Raw genomic sequence first — 20,462 nt, 5'->3', positions numbered from 1 at the left:
CTTCTCTTACATGGGTTCTGGGCCTGAAAATGTTGATGTCTATGGCCCTGTACTCTGCATAGGCAGGGAGCAGGTAGCACCGCAGGAGTCCAAGCATCCAAATAGTGCAGGATCTAGGACCATGGAGAGCTCCTTGGTGATAAGGCAGTCAGATTCCTCCTTTGAACTTGCAGAGGTGTAGGTTCAGTTGTACATGGGCTTTTGTGCAGTGCAAAAGCCAACTCCCTTTGGTCATGCTGACAGGTCACCCCTCCAGAGCCAGCAGCTAGACTCTCCAGCTGTCACTCTACGTCAGCTGTCATGTAAAATGCCCTCTTCTTCCCCCTTTGGCTGGCAGTCAGCAATCTGTCCAGTTCCTTAAAAAGCTATACTTCTTCAATATGGATCCAGCACTTAATTTGATGGCAGAAGGATTCTGATAAGTATCCCTGCCTTTTAGTTATGTCAGATTAACAGCCTTTATGTATTTTTTATAAAAAGTCAGGATGAAAGAACATGCAGAGATGCAGGCTGCAGTAATGCTTCCATTCCATTATTTGTTTTCACACAATGAGAAACTGATCTAAATACAGTATTCAGCAAGAAGCCAATTATCAGAGAGCCATGGTGGTTCATTGTAGACTTTTACATGCTGATAATCCACCACTTTTTCACTCATCACTCATGGGCTTCTGTGTTTTTATAATCCCCCAGAATTACAAGAGTGGTTTAAGCTAGATGGATTTTTAACAATTGTCTCCACTGTTGTCATGCAATTAGAAAGGCATGTTCCATTTGAGCAAGCTGAATAGAGGGATTACTGTATACACCTATTGCCACAGACCTGAAGTGCGCAACATGCTTGTATTGTTATTAAGCAGGCAAAGCAGCAGTGAATTAACAGCTGCTACATGGCTGTTACTTCCATTTAAGGAATTACATCCCACAATGCAGCTTGTGGGTCTAGGGGGCATGATTGCCCCTTTAGGTACAAAGGGGCCTGGGTTCAAATCCTGGGCAAACCCATATGAGCAAGAAGAGGGACTGAAGCCATCACCATCCCTCAGCCTTTCCTGCAAACCTCAGTAGAACTTTTGATTGGTGTTATATGGATGCTATGTTCTTTTTAAAACACACACACACACACACACACACCTCTTCCAGCAAGCTGAGCAAGAGGTGCCTAGCTTAGAATTTAAATGCACAGTAAAAAGGAACACTAATCTACTTTTAGCCAAAAGGCTTTGCATGATGAAACATCTTAATTAATTTTACTATTTGCACGTATTTCAGAAATATGATCTGAAAGAATGCAAAAAAAAAAAAAGGAGATTCAGATCTTCACATCAGGCTGAGTCAAAGTCCCCTGCAACACCACAACTCTGTTCACAGGATAAAAAGTTTTAGAGGGCATTTGGGTGATTTGGGGAGAGGAATGAAGTGTGAATGGGAGTAGCTGTGGGTCAAACATGCAGAGAGAGTAGTTGGCATACACCATTGTTTTCTTCACACAAAGCAGGAAACATGGCCCTCCCCCTGATTGCTTCATGATGAGAAGTGATGATGTGGTGTCATCAAGGAGCCAAATCAGAATGAGGGCAATTTCCTTTTTTTTTTTTATAATAATTTTTATTAAGGTTTTCCAAATTAAAACAAATTAAAACAAATTAAATCCAATTTATAAACTTTTTGCCAATAACCAGGACTTCCCCTCCCTACCCCCTCTTGTGTTCCAAATCTTCCAAATAAGCAATTAAATTCAACAAGTTCTTATCCCCAAATTACACTCATCATCAGTAACCCAATTTATCCAAATTCCCATCCCCTAAGATCGATCTATTCCCTTCCACGAGTTCCCCCCTTTCAAACATAGTACAGATGGAAATAAAATAAATATGAGTAGTGATTTTACAACCTTTGGATTCCAACTTTCCCTCCCCTCTTTCCCCTTTGCGTTTCACCTATCCCTCTACTTCTAATATCTTCCTGGAGTTCCCACATTACACTATGCCCACGTCCCTCTGGTTCTTTGCCAGTCTTTAATTACGAGTGTCCAATCATAGAAGGAGTCTATCAAAAAAGGGGCCCATTTCTTCTATCCAGGTTTTTATATCCAGGAGTAAAAACTCCAATTTTGTTTCCATAAGCTTGTCAAACCTGGATATCCCAAATGTTCCCTCTCCCGTTCTGTCCAGTTCTTGTTGTTTCCTTGTTCTTGTCAGTCATTCTCCTCCTTTTTTATTTCTCTGTTCTCCCACAGAAATGTTCTTTTTCCAAAAGTTCTAGTGTCTCTGCAGAGGCTTGTTATTCAGGAGCAAAGCATTGCATCATGTTCCTTTCATTTTTCAACAAATAGTTCCATTGTTTCCTGTAGTGTGTAAACCTCTGTAGACAAAATAATGTTCCATTCCTGCAGTTTCCCAGGAGATTAAAAGTTCCATTCAACTGTTCAAGTTTCCTGTCAAAAACACATGCAATATCCCTCAGCTCCTCTAGATGGATTACAGTAACAAAGTTCCCTTCCAGAATCACATCCACCAGTCCAAGTAGCTTGTTAGTCCATATTTGAAGCAGTTTATGTTCAATTTATAACAAATGTAACCGGCAAAGTCCTCATAACAAAGTCTCTATTTTAATCTTCCTTTTTGACAGCTCTTTGACAGCTGTCAAAACCTCCATTGCTCTTCTCCAGGCAGTTTCACGAATCGCTCCAGGGATTCCGGGGGGGGGGGGTGCTTTTTTAAAACAATTCCACTTTTCTCCTCCAGCTCAATCTTATAATTTTCCCTCGCGAAGTTGCTAATTCGGCAAAATAAGGTTACACTCGATCTTAGTTATCCAGTCCTTTGTTTTGGCTCTTCTACAATTTAGGGGTGGGCTGACTTCCTTTTTTCCGCCTCCCCCGTTCGCTCCAAATTTTAAAAATTTATCCCTTTTTTTTTTAGTCCATATTCCAATTACTCACGGGTTCTTCTTTAGATCCAAATTTTCAATAGAAGAAGTCAGCGCTCTCCGCCGGATGGCATGCAGCTGCGCTCGGCAGGGATAGCAGAGAACTCAAAGCACCACGCTTCTCCCCGGCACCCGATCCGTAGCCTTTAAAAAGGCTCCTTCACGAGTCGGGAGGGCGCTAACGGTGCCAGCCGAGTCTCCATGTCCACGGCCTCCTCTGGCCGTGGTTTTTAAGGGTCCCCGCATCGCCGGTGCGGTAGGACCCAGCCCCTGCCAAGCAGGCTCCCTCCGGAGCTCGGAGGGAGTCCGCCATTCGGCGATGGCGCCGACCCGGAAGTCCAGAATGAGGGCAATTTCCACTGCTATCACTCTGATGCTTTGAGGGTGGATGAAGTGATGCTAGGGAGTAACTAGAAATAGAATTGTCACATCCTACATGAAAAAGTCAGTGTGGATCACAGGAAAACCCTGTGAAGTATCTCTCATTATCAAAGTCCCCTCTTTTGAGCCAAATTGTTTTTAAAATTGTAAGAAAAACACTGGGGCCTAATTTGAATAATATAGTGCTTGGTATCTGGTGGGCGGGGCTTGTGTGCTATGCTCCAGAATCATCCCCTCCCTTCTGTGTGAGTTCTATTAAGAATGTCGGTTAAGAGGCACCAACTGCCTCTTCTTGTTTCTTGCCTCAGACTTGCCTCCTGTTCTTGTATTCAGTTTCTCTCATTATGTTATTTTGTTATTATTAAAGCTTGTTTACATTTACCCAAGCCACTTATTTTCCCCAAAGAAAAAGAAAGGTGGAATATCCTAAACTTGGGCGAGTGAGGGGATATTCCCAGTTTGCCAAGAGGATTGATTTTGTTAATCAACACCCACCCACCTCCACAACAAAAATAACTCTTGGCTCCCCCTCCCTAAAATTGAACAACCTAGCTCCTGAAGTTCTGCATCTGACCTCAAAAATGCATGGCTGACACAGTGGCAAAGCAAAGCTACTCTGCACATGCTCCAAGGCACCCCCTTTCTCCATCCAGTCGTTGTGTATAAAGAGAAAAACAAAACACATTCCCACTTAATCAGCAAGACAGCAGACTCGGGCTGTAAGCCCCAACACAGATCTCAGCAGCCAGTACCAGGAAGCCTCTGCTCAAATTAAGAACCCTGGCAAGGAACAATAGCACGAGTTCTAAAAAATTGCTGCAGGGGGGAGAGAGGGTGTGAGATGACTTAAAAGGTCAGTTATTGGAAATATGACAAACCCATCAGGTGCTTTGTCTGGAAAACATATTAGAGAATGTGGGAGATGCCAATTACTAGCAAGCATGAATAAAACATGTGCTCAGAATGAGGCCTACTGCTTGCGGCTTCCTTGCAGAGGTGGTTGCACACCAGGTTAGAGATGGAATATGTAGGAAACAAACTGGCACATTCTTGTCGAGCTGGCCACTATGTCTCTTCCAATGAACTGATGGGCTTGGTTTATTCTTCTTTGCGTGGAATCCAGTGTTCAGATGCACTGCTATTTATAACCAAACACTGGCAAGAAAGAGCTTGGCCAGGGACATCTTAAGGGCCCCCGATACTCCCTTGCTCAAGTATCAATGGATGCCGGTGGCTGAACGAGGCTGTCAGATAGGGGAAAGATGCAGGGATGGGGGGTGGGAAAGAGAGCTGGAGGAATGACATGGGATCCAGTTTTCAGCTGCTCTGTTTACACAAATGAAGTTTTGGAGGGCAGAGCACTGGGGGTGGCGGTTGAGGGTGAAAGAATGGATTCAGTGTTCCTAAACAAAAGAAGAGCTGGAAAACAAACCCTCCGATGTAAAAGCCTGCTGTTCAAAAGAAGAAATCGATGCAGTTTCAAACACAGGGAAAGTAAACAAGCCTGTTGGATAGAGGACTCCTTCCAAGCTCTCCAGCTGATCAGTTTTCTGACCAAGAAAACTACAGACTTCACTACACACACACACACACGCACGCACACACACATTGTTTAAGCAAACAGTTTCACACACACACACAGGCCCTAAAATGCCCTTTCAACACCTGCTCCCCCCAAAAAAAAGAAAATTGTTCTCAGAATGAACTGTATACATTGAGATAATTAATTCTGATCCCAGTGTATGATTTCTCTCTCCCTGCCCCCGCCCCAGAGTTTGCTAAAATATTCCAGAGAAGTGGGTGTTGAAGACAAGGGAGTCAATCGAGTGTGGGAGTGTAGAGCATCACAATACAGGATTCAGTGCCAGGCTTGAGTTGAGTTTATTGTCTAACAGGCACTGTTTAAAAGGAGAGGAAAGCAATAGCTAAGCAGCTGAGCACATGTTTTCCTTGCAGAGGATCCCAAGCACAATCCATGATATCCAAGGGGATGCCTGCCATAAGTGATGGACCAAGCAAGCAGGAGGTCAATAGTTGCAGGCAGATAAGATCAGCACCCTGGAGAGCAACCAAGGTGTGGGCTTCAGGACCATGGCTAGTGCAGCTGAGAGAAAATGCTGTATGCATGTTGACTCAATGGTGTCCTAGCAGCATATTCTTCAACCTTGGGGCAGTAGATGTTGCTGGACTACAACTCCCACCATCCCCAGCCAGAATCACCAATGGCCTGGGATGGTGGGAGTTGCAGTCCAACAACAACTGAGAACCCAAGTTTGAAAAACATTGTCTTAGAGGAACTGGTGGACCTTTGGAACCTGAGTGAGGTATTCACTCAAAAGAAGCCCATCCATCTGGACTCTGCTTCTGGTCTGAGGAAGGACAGCACCTTACTCTGGACCCATTAACTTCTTCTGAGCCTTGGGGTTTCAAGCAATGGCAACATCTTTTCGGGAGTCTCCTGACCTCTCCATATGGGACAGACCATGGAAAGGATCCATCTGCACTCCAGGGCTGCCATCATCACACTCTGCCTATGAGGATACCTGGACTGGGGCCCTGGCACCATCTTCACAGTGAAGAGTCACATGATAGGTTATGAGAAATATCTCCCCTGGAAATGTTGGAGGGCCACTGCTAGTCAGAGCAGACAACACTGGGCTAGATGGACCAATGGTCTAATTCAGTATAAGGAGGGTTTGTGTGCAAATCTGTGATCATCAAGATTATTTTTTATATGATACTGATGCCCATAAATTCTTAATCCCCATTTTTCTCAGCATAATATGTAGTCCGACTTTAAAATAATGCCTGACTGAGGTGAGATTTGCACCTGGATTAGGATGAGAAGAGAGTGTGGCTTGTACAAATCAATCCAGTGGTCTTCTTATATCCCACCACTCTGACCACTGGGCCTGCTGGCTGGAAAAGATGGGAATTGTAGTCCAAAAATAATTGAAGGGTGCCAGGCTAGGGAAGATCCCCAACCCATATGCTGTATTGGCTATTCACTGACCTCTCAAGTTTGTTATTCTTGCAATGGTTTCCTAAACCCTGCAATAACTTTTAAGAATCTTCACTTCAGATATGCAATTTTTTTCTGTAAGAAGATAATAACTAAATCCTGAAACAAGGGATGACTTCAAATTATACATAGGTATTTGGGATATTAATTGAAGCTGCATGCACAGAATGGGAGTTCGTGACAGCTTTAAGGTTTCACAGGACTTTGCAAGAGTGATGGCTGGAGGGCAAGAAAACAGAGAAGAGGACTTTCATCTCCAAGTTACCACTGTGTGCAATCTGACCCAGCAAATTAGCAATCAAAATTCATTACCAGAGAGAGCCTGGCAGAGAGATTTGGCTACAGGAAAATCCATCTTGAGCCTTCTGCTCATATGTGAGCTGAACTAAATAACAGAAACTCCAAAGCAATTTGGAGCATGTTTTTATTTGGATGCCCTGGGACTTGCATTGTAATAACTCAATATGACTCTGCTTATCTTCTCCAGTGAAAATTCAGACAGAAAGCAGGTGCCTGCAAACAGATACAAAAGTCAGTTAAACCCAGCTGAGGACAGATGTGTATACTGTGCTATAAACACCCACACTAAACCCAACAAATTAGAATTCTGCACCAAGTGAAGCCAAAATTGGAACTAAAAGAGATCCTCAGTTCAGTGACTTTTTAAAGTTATGGAAACTGGATTATGTCAGATATGTAAGGATATGTTAGGATGTTACAGAGAATGTCCACATCTTAAATACATGTAACTTGAAGGCAGACTGGCTGAAATTGTGCAGGTTAAATAAAAGCTATTTTTGTGCCAGGTCTGCTTGGTGTTGCTTAGCAAGATCTTTTAAGCTCTCTGCCTTGCTTGAGGGGTCAAGGACTGCCCAGCACACCAATTTGGGGAAGCTATCACGAAATATTGTGGGAGCCATCCAAGTTCCCAAGAGATCTCCCCCGAGCATCCCTAGGCTTCCAGAGCCAGCATGTAAAGGGGACCTTACTCCCCATGCAAGGCAGAGAGCTTAACAGCTCTTTTTGTGCCAGATCAACTTGGGTTACAGATGGCTACTTGCACAATTAGAATAGCAAGGGAGACTTGGTTCCAGGCAAAAGTATGCATAAGGCATTCTATGCAAAGTTGTGGTTTATAAGCACACCTGAAGACTTCTTGTGACAAACATGTGCTCAGGTCTATGGAAAAGAATCCAACTGTGCAAAATAAATTGGTGGTCCCAGTCAGGGCAGCTGCCAAGGGTGGGCAAGGTGGGAGTTAATTTTGAAGACATAGCTACTGAGTCAGGCCTTAAGCTAACACAACCTCAAAAACCATCATTTATCTGTCATACAAGCCAGGATCCTGCCTACACAAACTGGCCTGTTACTGAGAAAGGAAGAAAACAGCATCTTTTCTGCCTGTGTTGCAAAAGAATCAGAAAAGATTAATGCCCTCCCAGAATGGGGAAAAGCTGGTAATGAGTGTGCTGACTGAGCTGAGCTAAGATGTTGTCAACATACAACCTACTTACTACTTCTCAACTTGCACTGATGAAAGATGTTTTTGCTCTCCTCCGCACACCCAGAAAGAATTCTATAGAATAGGAAGGTTGGCGCTTCACTGGCCGTTAAGATTCAGAAAGGATAAAAGGTTCCCACTGGCCTTTTTATGCTTCCAAATATTAAAAGCCCCAGTTGGGTGGCTTCTGCAGTCTGGTGACATAAGTGCTGTGCACCTTCCAGTCCTCTAGAGGGCACACTCCCACTGTTACTTTCTTTTCTCAGCCTAAAGAGGTAAACACCAGCCATTTCTTTATTTGGGATAAAAGAGGGCTTGCTGCAGAATGGATTCATAGAATTATAGAATCATAGAGTTGGAGAAGACCACAAGGGCCATCTAGTCCAACGTGCGGCAATGCAGGAATCTACCAACTGAGTTGCACCACTTTGGACTACAAGAGAAGTGGGGTGGTGATATTGCTTTGGAATGCTCTCCAGAACTATTTAAAAAAATAAAATAATAATAATTGCAAGTTAAAAATAAGCGTCTGTTTCACATACAAGAGGTCTCAGGTCCAGTCCTCGGCATCTCCAGGTAGGGCTGGGAGAGACACCTGCCTGAATTCCTGGAGAGCCCCTGCCAGTCAATGTAGACAATACTCAACTAGATGGACCCATGGTCTGACTCTGTATACGGCAGGTTTCCTCTGTTGCTGTGCGGATGGTGCTGTTTTGCTGACACAAGGATCCATATCAGAGACAATGCAACTGTTTGCATAGGTCCAAGGGAATGTGCTGTTGGCCAGTGCACAGATATCCCAAATCAAAATCTTTCCAATGAAAGCAGTCATTACAGCTCACATCAGGAACAGCGTTTCTGCCATTTTTTCTGCCAACGATCAGTAAGTGATTGGTTGAGGCTTGGTGCAGTGATTCTTAAATTAACCAACAGAGGCCAAATTAGACGAGGCAAAGCAGAAAGGCCCCATTTGTGATGCAATGAGCAAAAGAAAAAGAAATGTTTGCTCATTTGTAATCCTGGTTTTGGACAGTCAAGCGCATGCAGCAAGTTGGAAACGGGTACAGTAGATGCCCTTGGCACTGGATTTCCTGAGCCTTCTCTTACAGCCTCTCCATGAGCTGAATGCTTAAAAAGCACTCTTGTAAAAACCCAGACAGTTCATGAAGGTTGATACCTGATCTACACAAGGCAGCAGCAGAGTGAAGTGGTAGAATGAACTGCATCATTTCAGACTGCGGGGTGAACCATGCTCTTTATTGCTCCCGTACATTACATATGAACAAACAAAACACTCTGCAATCAGAAAAGTAGAACAGCGGGAAGCAGACCGAGATTGAATCCCTAGGCTTATCTGCCAGCTTTCTTTTGTTTTTACTTGGAGTATGAAACAGCAATCAAAACTGGGAGCCTCCCCAACTTGTATTCTGAAGTGGTACCACCCACTCTACTATTTTCCAACACGGTACTGCTTCATTCCTCTATCTCTGTAGATAAAAGTGGTTCTCCATGCAAACCCAAGAAAACAATTCACTATGGGCTTATGAAGGTAAAATGCCCTCTGCAGAAGCCTTTGTGTCTTCCAAACTGAGAGGTCTATACATCAGCATGAATACCCAAAAGCAGCAATGTGTCATGGGAAACATCTTTCAAGAAGTTCTGTTTCTTCCCTGTTGAGCTTTGTGGCTGGGTGAAAATAGCTGCTGGGTTATAAAACTGAAGGTTTCATTTTCTCTGTCTTGCTAGGAATCTGTGGCACTCCAAATGCTGTCAGACTATAATCCCCATCTTTCCCTGACTGTTGGCCATGCTGGCTGGGACCAATGGTAGCTGGAGAGAAGGGGCACAGCTTCCTTATTCCTGGTTTAAATCTTGACATAAGAACATAAGAAGAGCCTGCTGGATTAGGCTAAAGAGGACCCACCTCGTCCAGCATCCAATTCTGGGAACCTGTAAAGAGGATTCAAGTGCAATAGCACTTGCTCCTCCTGTGGTCAAATTCTACACTACAAGACACAAAGTTGGAGGAAGCCTTTTTAAAAGATGCGGTTCTTCAAGGAACAAATGGGGCATATGAGATAACCTTCCATCCTCTAGCTCTGCCATTATAAGAAAATAAGCTTTAAATCAGATTTAAGGCTGGTCATGCTCTGCTAAGTGTGCTAATATTTTTACCCAGTCTCTCCTGCAGCTGTTTAAATATTTGGAAGCACAAAAAGGCCAGTGGGACCCTTTTATCCTTTCTGAATCTTAACGGCCAGTGAAGCGCCAACCTTCCTGTTCTACAGAATACTTTCTGGGTGTGCGGAGGAGAGCAAAGACATTTCATGGATTCACCTCCATCCCCACCAACTGAGTTAAGAGATCTGTAGTTCTGCAAAGGTCGGAGCTTGCTGTGTGGTCATCAGATAAAATATCTGCAGGTTGCTGGAGATCCAACACACCAAAGCTACACCAGGTGTTGCTTTAAGTCCTATGCTGTTTTGTTAACACTCTTCTTTTTAAACTACACCTTTTCAAATTCACTTTGGCTATATCCATGTTAGGCAATTATGTGTTTATTTTGAACCCTTCCCCTGCCTTCAAGGAGCTCAAGGGGGCTCCTGCTGGTTTGCCAGCAACAACCCCTTTTGGACAAAGATGACTTGACCTGACTTGACTCTAGTTAACCTCTGACTGGATTACTGCAACACACTCTACTTGGGGCTGCCCTTGAAGATGCCTTGGAAATTTCAGTTGGTCCAAAGTGCCAGGATTCCAGATTACTGGCCAGGATTCCATTTGGTTTTTAAAGCAGCTGCCCTGATGGCGAGTTTGTTTCCGGTCCCAATGCAAGGTGCTCTTTTATGCTCCAGATACTTGAAAGGCCACTCCCTTCCCTACAGGCCCTGCCAGGTAGTAAGATTGGCAGAGACAGCCAATCTCTAGAGTCTGGGCTGTTCCACTGTCCTCAAAAGCTCAGGGTGGTGGCAGTCCAGGAAATGCCATTCTGTGGGGCAATCCCTAAGTGGTGGAACTCCCATCCAACAGAAGTACATCTGGCACATTTGTTTTACAGCTTTCAGGAAATACTGAAAACACCTCTTCGCCCCAGCTTAAACACCTCTTCGCCCCAGCTTTTGACACCTGAGATGTATATTTCCAAGGCCCTTGTTATTTCTGTGATTGTGAGTTCTTTTAAACTGTTTTTAACAGTGGGTTTTATTTGTTGTAACCACCTTGGGATCTTAAGGTGAAAGGCAGGTAAATGATGATGATGATGATGATGATGATAAATGTTGTCCCCTTCTACCACTTCTCTGTGATAGGTTAGGGCAAGAATTACCCCAGAGAAGAAATTAGAACCTGAGTCTCCCATACTTAAGTTCAACACTCTAGCCATTACATCACATTCCCCACACCCAGAAAAAAAAATGCTTAATAAGCCATTGTGCTATGTCAGATCTAACTCCCAGCTCATCCATAAGCCCATCTGGTGGCCTTAGACAAACCCATAAGGGTCATTTCAACGTTGTCCTGCCTCACAGGGCTGTTGTAAAGATTTACTGAAATAATGCACTATATAAATGCTAAGTGGCACAATGAGTCAGTGAATCATCTGGCTGTTAACCAGAAGGTTGGGCCGGCTGTGGGCAGGATTCCTGCACTGCAGGGCATTGGACTAGATGACCCTCGGGTTCCCTCCCAACTCAACAATTCTATGATTCTATATGTGCGCTTCAGGAATTAATTTAATCCTCTAAATTATGGGTTGTCAACAGTTCCACCAAAAGCGGAAACAATTCAAACCTACTCAGTTCCTAATGAAATGTTGATATGCACAGTACATTCATAGCTGCTGACATTAAGCTGTGCCAATCCCCCAACGGTACTGCTCCAAGGGTTCCTGTTTGAGTTCAGGAGCCAACCATGGCTGGTCTCCAGCACCCTACCAGGTGCCACCTGGCTCCCCAATTACCAGCTCTCTTCCCTTTCCATGCTTCTTGAAGCTGCTCATAGAGGCTGGAGGGAAGAACTCACTCCTATGCAAGCTCCTGGCCCGCCTTTGGTTTTCTGGCTTGTTTTGCAGCTGGGAAAAGGGGCCAGGAAGCCAAGAGGAAATGGCGCTGGAGGCAGAGCAGTGCATGGAGAGAACTGCCTGCTTTGTACGCCCTTCTGCCTCTGCCCTTGTCAGGGTTTCCAAGGATTGTTTGACTGGAAAAGACAAAGGGCAGAAGGGACTCTATACATGCCCCTCAATCTCTACCCCTGAAAAGGTTCAAAAGGGGAGTGAGATATGAGACTTTTGCTGTTTTTGCTTACTGATGCATTCCTTCCCCCTCCTTAATATGGTGCGCATCTGTAGTAGTTAAATCATAGAATCATCAAATTGTAAACGAACCCCTCTCCCATGCAAACCTGCCATCTAATGAGACCTTGCTTCAGTTGTCATCATCAACAGAGATGCCACTGGCAGCAACAAGCCATTTTCCATAGTGGCACCTAGGTCACCTAAGACAAGAGTGTGCTGTTTTGCTGGGTTTGTGAGCTAACATTGTTGGTCTGTATATATCTGCTGACAGTAAGAGTTGTTGGACAGTGGACCATTTTGGATGGAGCTGGACTCTACTGCATAGGTTTTTAAACAGAGGTTGGATTCTTAGCTGTGATTCCTGCATTGCAGTGGGTTAGACGAACCTTGGTGTCCCTCCCAACTCTACTTTTATGTGTGTGTGCATGTGTGTACAAACACACACACACACACACAGTTTGCAAAAAAAATATTCAGTGTGGTTTACAAAAGGAGTAATATAACTCGTCTATCATTTGCTGCTGGTGCTGTTTGCTTCTAATGTTGTTTGTAGTTTCATCTGTTCCTGATCTCAGGAGCCTTCAGGCAGCAACCTACCATTTAAATAAATACAATTCAGAAGACGAGAGTATATTGATTTGATGTGCTGCTAAGCCAACGTGCAGTGGAAGAGGGGAGCGGAGAGCCCGGCTTGATGGCAAAATTAGCTGCTGACCGCTGCTTTAATGACAAGCCATGTCTAAAGATCAAACTCTACCATTGCTAAAGCCAGATTGACAGCATTGCAGCACCCTATTAAAGAACAGAGCGAGAGCTTTCTAGGATTCCCCCTAGAAAAAGTTGATGTATTCTTAACTGAATGGAACACATCCCAAATGGATGGAAGTGCCTTTGTGAAACAGGCCATAATCCATCTTGCATTGGGAGAGCCTTTTCCATTTTTACAGCAGAAACTGCACTTTATTCCTTTCTGAATTCCAACCCACCCCTTCTAATAACGGGAGGCTTTTAAGGCAGGTTTCTATCCCGATGCATGCCAGATAATCTCCCTAGAATGTTTTGAGACTGAAGTAGAGGCTAGGCACTACAATCTCCTCAGCCCTACAATACCTGGAATTTACCTTTGGGATCAAAGTTGGATCAAAATCTAAGCATGGCTCTGTCCTCATAGAAAATACACAGAAGAAGATTCGATCAAGAGCGAGCCTGGCTCTGAAAACCTCCTTGCTTCGGTGGTGACGACAGTGAAGAAGGCTCCTTTGAATGCATAAGAACCGAGCACCTCAAACAAGGGCTGTAAACTGTGTCTGTGAATATCCTCAGCTCTAGAATCTCATTCTCTGTTTGGAATCAGTAGGTTTAGTTCAAACTGCAAGCAAGGCAGTAAAAACGTTGCCGCACTATTCCTCTTCAGGCTGTTGCTGGGGAGGAATATTCCTCCTGCATGCACAAAACTAGCACAGGCTAGAATTGTTCACCCCAACTAATTCTTCAACTAGTTTTTTTTCTTCCCACATGCAAGGTGTTCTTGGGTAGAGGGCTCATAGCTCAGGCTTGGGAGCACATTCTTTTATAGGAATCTGCCTTATACCAAGTCAGACCTTGGGTCCATCTAAGTTAGTACTGTCTACACTGACTGGCCAGCAGCATTTCAGGGTTTCAAGGAACAAGTACTTCCTTGTCCTACCTGGAGATGCTGGAGATTGAAGCTGGGACCTTCCGCATGCAAGAGCCCTTCTGCTCTAGTCCTTTCCCCATTTGCATGCGGAAGATCCCAGCTTTAGTCCCCAGCATTCTGCAGTGAGGAGGATCAGAGAGGATGGGGAGGACCTCTTTCCTGCCTAAAACTCTGGAGAGCAGCTGCCAATCAGAGGAGACAATCCTGGTCTAGTTAGTTAGATAGAGTCTGACCTGGTGTAAGGGCAGATTTCTTAATTTCTTTCTTTTTTATGTGGAGGTGCAGTCAGGCAAACAGTGTAAGAGGCTGCCTTAGCCAGACCCTGGAGTCCATTTAGCTGAGCAGGATTGGCAGCTCTCCAGAGGTTTACACAGAGGTCATTCCTAGCTCCCTGTAACTGGATTAAGGACAGGGATTGAACCCAGGAGCTTCCAAATACAACAGATGCACCTTAGTCCACTTATGTGCACGGATACAATTCTGCTTCGCAGACATGCTCTGCAGATGGGAGTGGGTTCTGACTGTAAGCTTTTTCATTCAGGGCATTTCTTCTAATATGATTTACTGTCCTCTTTGATCTAGGGGACCTTCTCTAAAGGTTAATTTAAAATCATGTCCCTTAAGGTGTCTGGACTGGGCCAAAGAAAAATCAGTGATGTGAAAAGATATTCTCCAACATAACAATTATTTCCCATTTTCAACTGCAGAAAACGAATGTGTTTAAGCAATTAGCATGCTAAGCAATTATTAAATGGAAGAACTGATCACAGAAATATTCTAAAGCATATATAGAACACAGTTGTTTTATTTTATCCTTGAGCTTCATTGGGAGCACTCAGATCCAAAGTCACAGTTATCTTCTTGGAGTTAACAAGTAACTCAACTTCAAACACGGGGCTCATTTATTTTTAAAATTTATGCCTGTATTTCATCCAGTATTCATAATGAAGCCTTTCAATAATGAATTACAATACAAATGAAGGGGGAGAGCTGATAAATTTTTCAGCGCGCATTTAATTCACTATTACATAAATAAATTTATCACTGCAATCATTCCCAAGCAATGCTTAAACTATAAATACGAGCCCAGTTAATTTTTTCTAAAACATCCAAAGTCTCAATCAGCACGAGCCGTTTCATGCAATTGCTCTGCCGACTCACGACCACGGTGCTTAGGTGGAGAGTGCAGGTTGCCATTGGAGACGTAGGAAAGGAATACGGTGCTTGATTAAATGAGCTTCTCGGCTACTACAGAATCAGCTGTGTGCTTTTGCTACCCTAAGTGTCTGAGCTTTGTCACGGCGGCCATTTATAACAGGTACCCGAACGGCATCCCTTGTACAGTGAAGAATTGAACATCACATGCCAAGCAAACAAGACTGCTAAAGATACAGCATCCTGTCCACCTGCTTTTAGCTAATAGAACAGGGGTCATCTGTGCTGGGCTTCACGTCGCCTTCCAGCAATAGATTCATCACCGCCTTTGTCAAATAGCTGCAAGTCCCTCTCTTTCCCAGAGGAGGAGTGTTGTAAAAGGGAGTCATGTCATCCTGCATAAGATAAACACAGTTTGATCTCAGTCACAATGCTGATGGGTAACAATCAGACACAACTGAGGACAAGGAGGGAGCCACAGATGGAAAAGCAGGGTGGTGATGAAGAGGGCACTTCACACACTTGACATTCTCTGTCATGCAGCCTGATAAATATTTTGGATTCCAACCAAATAGCAAATGGGGAACTGGGAGGAAGACAGTGGGAACAAGGAAGCTTCTTAACAGCAACAGAGGCAGACAAAAAAAAAAATCTGATATGCATTGTCTCAAACACTGTGAGTCAGAGATCTCATGCTGCTTCAGAACATCAGCTTTAGGCCATGGGAAGGCAGCCGCAGATCATACCGTAGTCTTTCAGTGAGTCACCACTTCATTGGTGCCAAAGGTACAGAGCTCATCAAGCTGCAGGCTCACCTTTTGCGAGAAGCAATTGTCCCCAAGCAAGGAGATGAGTGGCGGAGGAGGCATGATCATGGTTGTGTGCCCTGTAGTGATAGTGAACCTTCCCCCTGGGCTCAATGGAGAAGCCCGTGGCTTTCGAGGGCATGGATAGCACAGCAGAGCTCCTGTGGGCTACAGATGCAAGTGGCGGCAGAGGAAGGAGGGAGAGGGTGGAGCACATGGGCAGTGATGGGACAGTGGTAGCAGGAGGAGCAGACAACCAGCAGAAGGGAGGTGGGAACGGGGAGGGAGAATTTGAAAAAAGAAATGTGCAAGATTGTAGGTGTCTGTTTCATCTGATGCCCATGCCATGATTATGTACTTTCACAAACACTTTGGGTGAAGCATTGGATTTTAGCCACCCATCTGTGAACTACACAATTCCTTGATTTGCTTCCTGTAGGAGTGTGGCATGAAGCTTGACTCAGCTTTGCTCGTTAGGAAGAAAAGTTCTATTCTTTTCTTCCTTGCCCAGCAATAAAAGCCTTTGTAGAGTATCAGGTGAGGACCAGAGAGACCCAGGTTCAAATCCCCAATTCAGACACAGAACTCTGTGGTTACTCCTTGGGTCAATCAGTGTCTCCAAGCTTAGCACAGCACACAGAGCTGCTGTGGAACAAAAGTGTCTGTGGAGGAGAGAGAGGCAGGAACAACACCCTCAGCTCCTTGGAAGAATGGTGTGATAGAAACATAATAAAATTGCATGTGAGAGAAACAGTTGCTTGCTCTGCCATTTAGACATGAGGCAGCCACCTTTACTAATATATGTAGGAATATATGGCGATATAGGTCCATGTTCTAAAATACAGTGATTTGGAACCTATGACCACAGATGCCCCATTCCTGTTCTAAAAAAAGATACGGGAAGAAACAACCCATCTCACACATTTGTATTTAGAAGCATGCAGAATGTCATCAATATGATGGTTTAGAACAGTGATGGCCAAACTTGGCTCACCAGCTGTATTGGGGCTACAACTCCCACCATTCCTAGCTAACAGGACCAGTGGTCAGGGATGAGGGGAACTGTAGTCCCAAAACAGCTGGAGGGCCACGTTTGGCCAACACTGCTTTAGAAGTAACAATTTTGGAAGCTACTGTTTTACAGAAACAGAAACAAAGGTTGTGTGGGCAGGTGTGGATAAACCAGGAATGATTTTCAAGTGTGGATTTTGATCTGAGCCAGAGAGGAAAAGGTTTTGATGATGCTCGCCTATTCTTTAAGACAAGCTCCTGAAGCTGATATGTGGGCCAAAGTGCAGCAAACCTTACCAACACCTCTGGCAAAAAGAGGCTCACAGCTGTGCATGCCTGTGGAAACATTATTTCTTTCCTGAGGATCCCCATAAAGAAGTTGCTATTCATCAATCTCATACACTAAGGGCGAGGAGAGCCATCCTAGCACAGTGGAATCATTGTGAATATGACATTGTTTAGAATTTTAAAGAAATTTGCTCCTGTGAAGACTGCCGGACACCTCACAAACCAAATGAAAAAAACACTGGCCTTGTGGATTAATCAATCCTAGTAAGAAACAAGAGCAAAAGAGGCATTAGGCCAGTGGTGGCCAAACTTGGCCCTCCAGCTGTTTTGAGACTACAATTCCCATTATCTCTGACCACTGGTCTTGTTAGCTACGGATGATGTGAGTTGTATTCCCAATATAGCTGGAAGGCCAAGTTTGGCCACCACTGCATTAGGCTTTGGCATGAGAATTGTACTGACTTGTTTCTCGGTGCCCTTGAGCTTGTTCTGGTCCTTCTGGAAATCATGAAATGCTTCTTTCACCAGTCCATCCAAGTCCACTTTATCCTGAAACTCTAATTCAGGGTTTCTTTCCAGAATAACGGAGACAACCATCAACAACTAAAGAATAAAATAAAAGCAAACGATTTAGACACACTACCTTCCCTTTCAAGGGCAGTTTAAAATCTGGGTAGTTTCAAGCCACAAAGTAAAATGGGAAATTAGACATGACCAAAAACATACATAAAATATATCCAACACTTAGACATTTATGGTGGAGGAATACTCAAAAAATCATTACAATAGCCCCATTCATGTACATTTAGGGTGCTCAAGCCTTGAACTGTGCATCCCTGCTCCCAACACTGGTGAGCTGAGCATGGACATCCGAAGAAGAACCCCTAGAAATGAGCAGCTGTTCACACACAGCAGTTCCTCTTCATATGTCCGTGTGTTGGAGAAGACTTAGCTTAGGCATGCAGGATTGAGGGTGGAGCCAGCAATACAACCTAGTCTTTCAATGCATGAGTACCCCACTAGTGTTTAAGGTGTGAACAGAGGTAATGATCTGAAGTAGAAATAATAATAGCCAGATGTTGGATAAGAGGTGTAATTACTGGTAAAGATAAACATCCATGGATTTGAAATACAGCGACGAAAAAAAGCCATTTGAAATATTTTCTGTTCTGCTTTCCTTTGCACTTACTCATATAAACTCTCTGTTCCTTTCCCCGCCCCAAACTTAAACTTCATGGAAAGCAAATAATTTTCTTTTGACACATAACATAATGTTTAATCTTGCAGCTGACAAAGCTGAACTCAGGGTTTTTTGGGGTTTTTTTTGCTGTTTTCAATGCAAGAATGCAAGAAACAACACTTGGTGGTGGTGGTGGGAATCCTTAAAGCAGTGTTTCCCAACCTTTTTTGGGCAAAGGCACACTTGTTTCATGAAAAAAATCTCGAGGCACACCACCATTAGAAAATGTTTAAAAAATTAACTCTGTGCCTATATTGACTATATATAAAGTAACTCTCTTTAATAGGCATCAAATAAACACAAAGAAAGTACCGGTATTTTATAATTACTTTATTATGAAATAGTAAGTACCGTATTTTTAGGACGCTCCGTCCCATAGGACGCACCTACTTTTTTTGGGGGGGGGGAAATAAAGGAAAAAATTTTTTCCTTTATTTCCCCCCCCCCCAAAACCAGGTCGGGGAACAGTGGGATGGCGGTGCTGCGCCTCCCCGCTGTCCCCCGAGCTTGTGGGGCTGGCCCATGTCTGCCTGGCGCGAGGGGCGCTCTGCTTCAGGGCGCCCCGCGCATCGGGCGGCAGGCTACAGTCCGCAGCATGGGGAACCCTCTGTTTCAGGGCGCCCCACGCGCCCCCACGGGTGCGCAAGGCTTGCCAACACGAGCGCGGAGCACGGGGCGTCCTCCGAAGGGCGCCCCGTGCTCTGCGCCGCCCGCAAGCCTTGCGCTCCTGGGGGGAGATCCCCCGGGTGCGCAAGGCTGGCCAACACCAGCGCGGAGCACGGGGCGTCCTCCGAAGGAACGCCGCCATCCCGCTGTCCCCCGACTTGGTTAGAAGGCTGGCGGGGGGGGGGGAGAAGCCTGCTTTTCCCCGTCGCCAGCCCCGCAAACTCGGGCGACAGTGGGAGAGGCGTAGCGCGCCCTTCCCGCTGTCCCCCGACTTGGCTAGAAGGCTGGCGGGGGGAGAAGCCTGCTCCTCCCCGTCGCCAGCCCCGCAAACTCGGGAGACAGCGGGAGAGGCGTAGCGCGCCCACCCGCTGTCTCCCGACATGGTTTGGAGGCTGGCGGAGGGCTTCCTCCTCCCCCAGCCCCGCAAGCTCCCAGAGCTCTGGGTCCCGTTCTGGGGGAGGGGGAAGCTCGGGCTTCCCCCGCCCCAGCCCCGCGTCTCCAGCCGGGAGACGGTCGCGCTTTAGCCCCGTGCGTGCTCTCCCAGCTGGAGAGGTGACGCGTGCCTATGGAGGCTCCTGCCATAGGCGCGCGTCACCTCTCCAGCCGGGAGAGGGTCGCGGGGGGCTGCTTTAGCTCCGTGCGTGCTCTCCCAGCTGGAGAGGTGACACGCGCCTATGGAGGCTCCTGCCATAGGCGCGCGTCACCTCTCCAGCCGGGAGAGGGTCGCGGGGGGCTGCTTTAGCTCCGTGCGTGCTCTCCCAGCTGGAGAGGTGACGCGCGCCTATGGAGGCTCCTGCCATAGGCGCGCGTCACCTCTCCAGCGGGGAGAGGGTCGCGGGGGGCTGCTTTAGCCCCGTGCGTGCTCTCCCAGCTGGAGAGGTGACTCGCGCCTATGGAGGCTCCTGCCATAGGCGCGCGTCACCTCTCCAGCGGGGAGAGGGTCGCGGGGGGCTGCTTTAGCCCCGTGCGTGCTCTCCCAGCTGGAGAGGTGACGCGCGCCTATGGAGGCTCCTGCCATAGGCGCGCGTCACCTCTCCAGCGGGGAGAGGGTCGCGGGGGGCTGCTTTAGCCCAGTGCGTGCTCTCCCAGCTGGAGAGGTGACGCGCGCCTATGGAGGCTCCTGCCATAAGCGCGCGTCACCTCTCCAGCGGGGAGAGGGTCGCGGGGGGCTGCTTTAGCCCCGTGCGTGCTCTCCCAGCTGGAGAGGTGACGCGCGCCTATGGAGGCTCCTGCCATAGGCGCGCGTCACCTCTCCAGCGGGGAGAGGGTCGCGGGGGGCTGCTTTAGCCCCGTGCGTGCTCTCCCAGCTGGAGAGGTGACGCGCGCCTATGGAGGCTCCTGCCATAAGCGCGTGTCACCTCTCCAGCGGGGAGAGGGTCGCGGGGGGCTGCTTTAGCCCCGTGCGTGCTAAAGCAGCCCCCCGCGACCCTCTCCCCGCTGGAGAGGTGACGCGCGCCTATGGCAGGAGCCTCCATAGGCACGCGTCACCTCT

At 46.1% G+C, this 20,462-nt stretch overlaps 1 protein-coding gene across 9 annotated transcripts in view; it reads right to left on the bottom strand.

The window, feature by feature from the left end:
• Positions 1-14,593: 14,593 nt before the first annotated feature.
• PHKB (phosphorylase kinase regulatory subunit beta) overlaps positions 14,594-20,462 on the bottom strand; it is a 135,257-nt gene continuing 129,388 nt past the window's right edge. For all 9 annotated transcript variants that reach the window (XM_083750456.1, XM_083750457.1, XM_083750464.1 and 6 more), the window contains 2 exons: positions 17,527-17,667; positions 14,594-15,354 (listed from right to left, as the gene is read on the bottom strand). In XM_083750456.1, the coding sequence (XP_083606582.1) occupies positions 15,217-15,354; positions 17,527-17,667 (279 nt within the window). In that variant the 3' untranslated portion in view covers positions 14,594-15,216. The remainder of the gene's footprint in view (positions 15,355-17,526; positions 17,668-20,462) is intronic.

The sequence above is a fragment of the Podarcis gaigeae genome, assembly GCF_964106915.1.
Source record: "Podarcis gaigeae genome assembly, chromosome: 8".
In the NCBI taxonomy this organism is placed as follows: Eukaryota; Metazoa; Chordata; class Lepidosauria; order Squamata; family Lacertidae; genus Podarcis; species Podarcis gaigeae.
The sequence above is the reverse complement of the archived record's forward strand: the minus strand, read 5'-3'. Positions and strand labels throughout refer to the sequence as shown.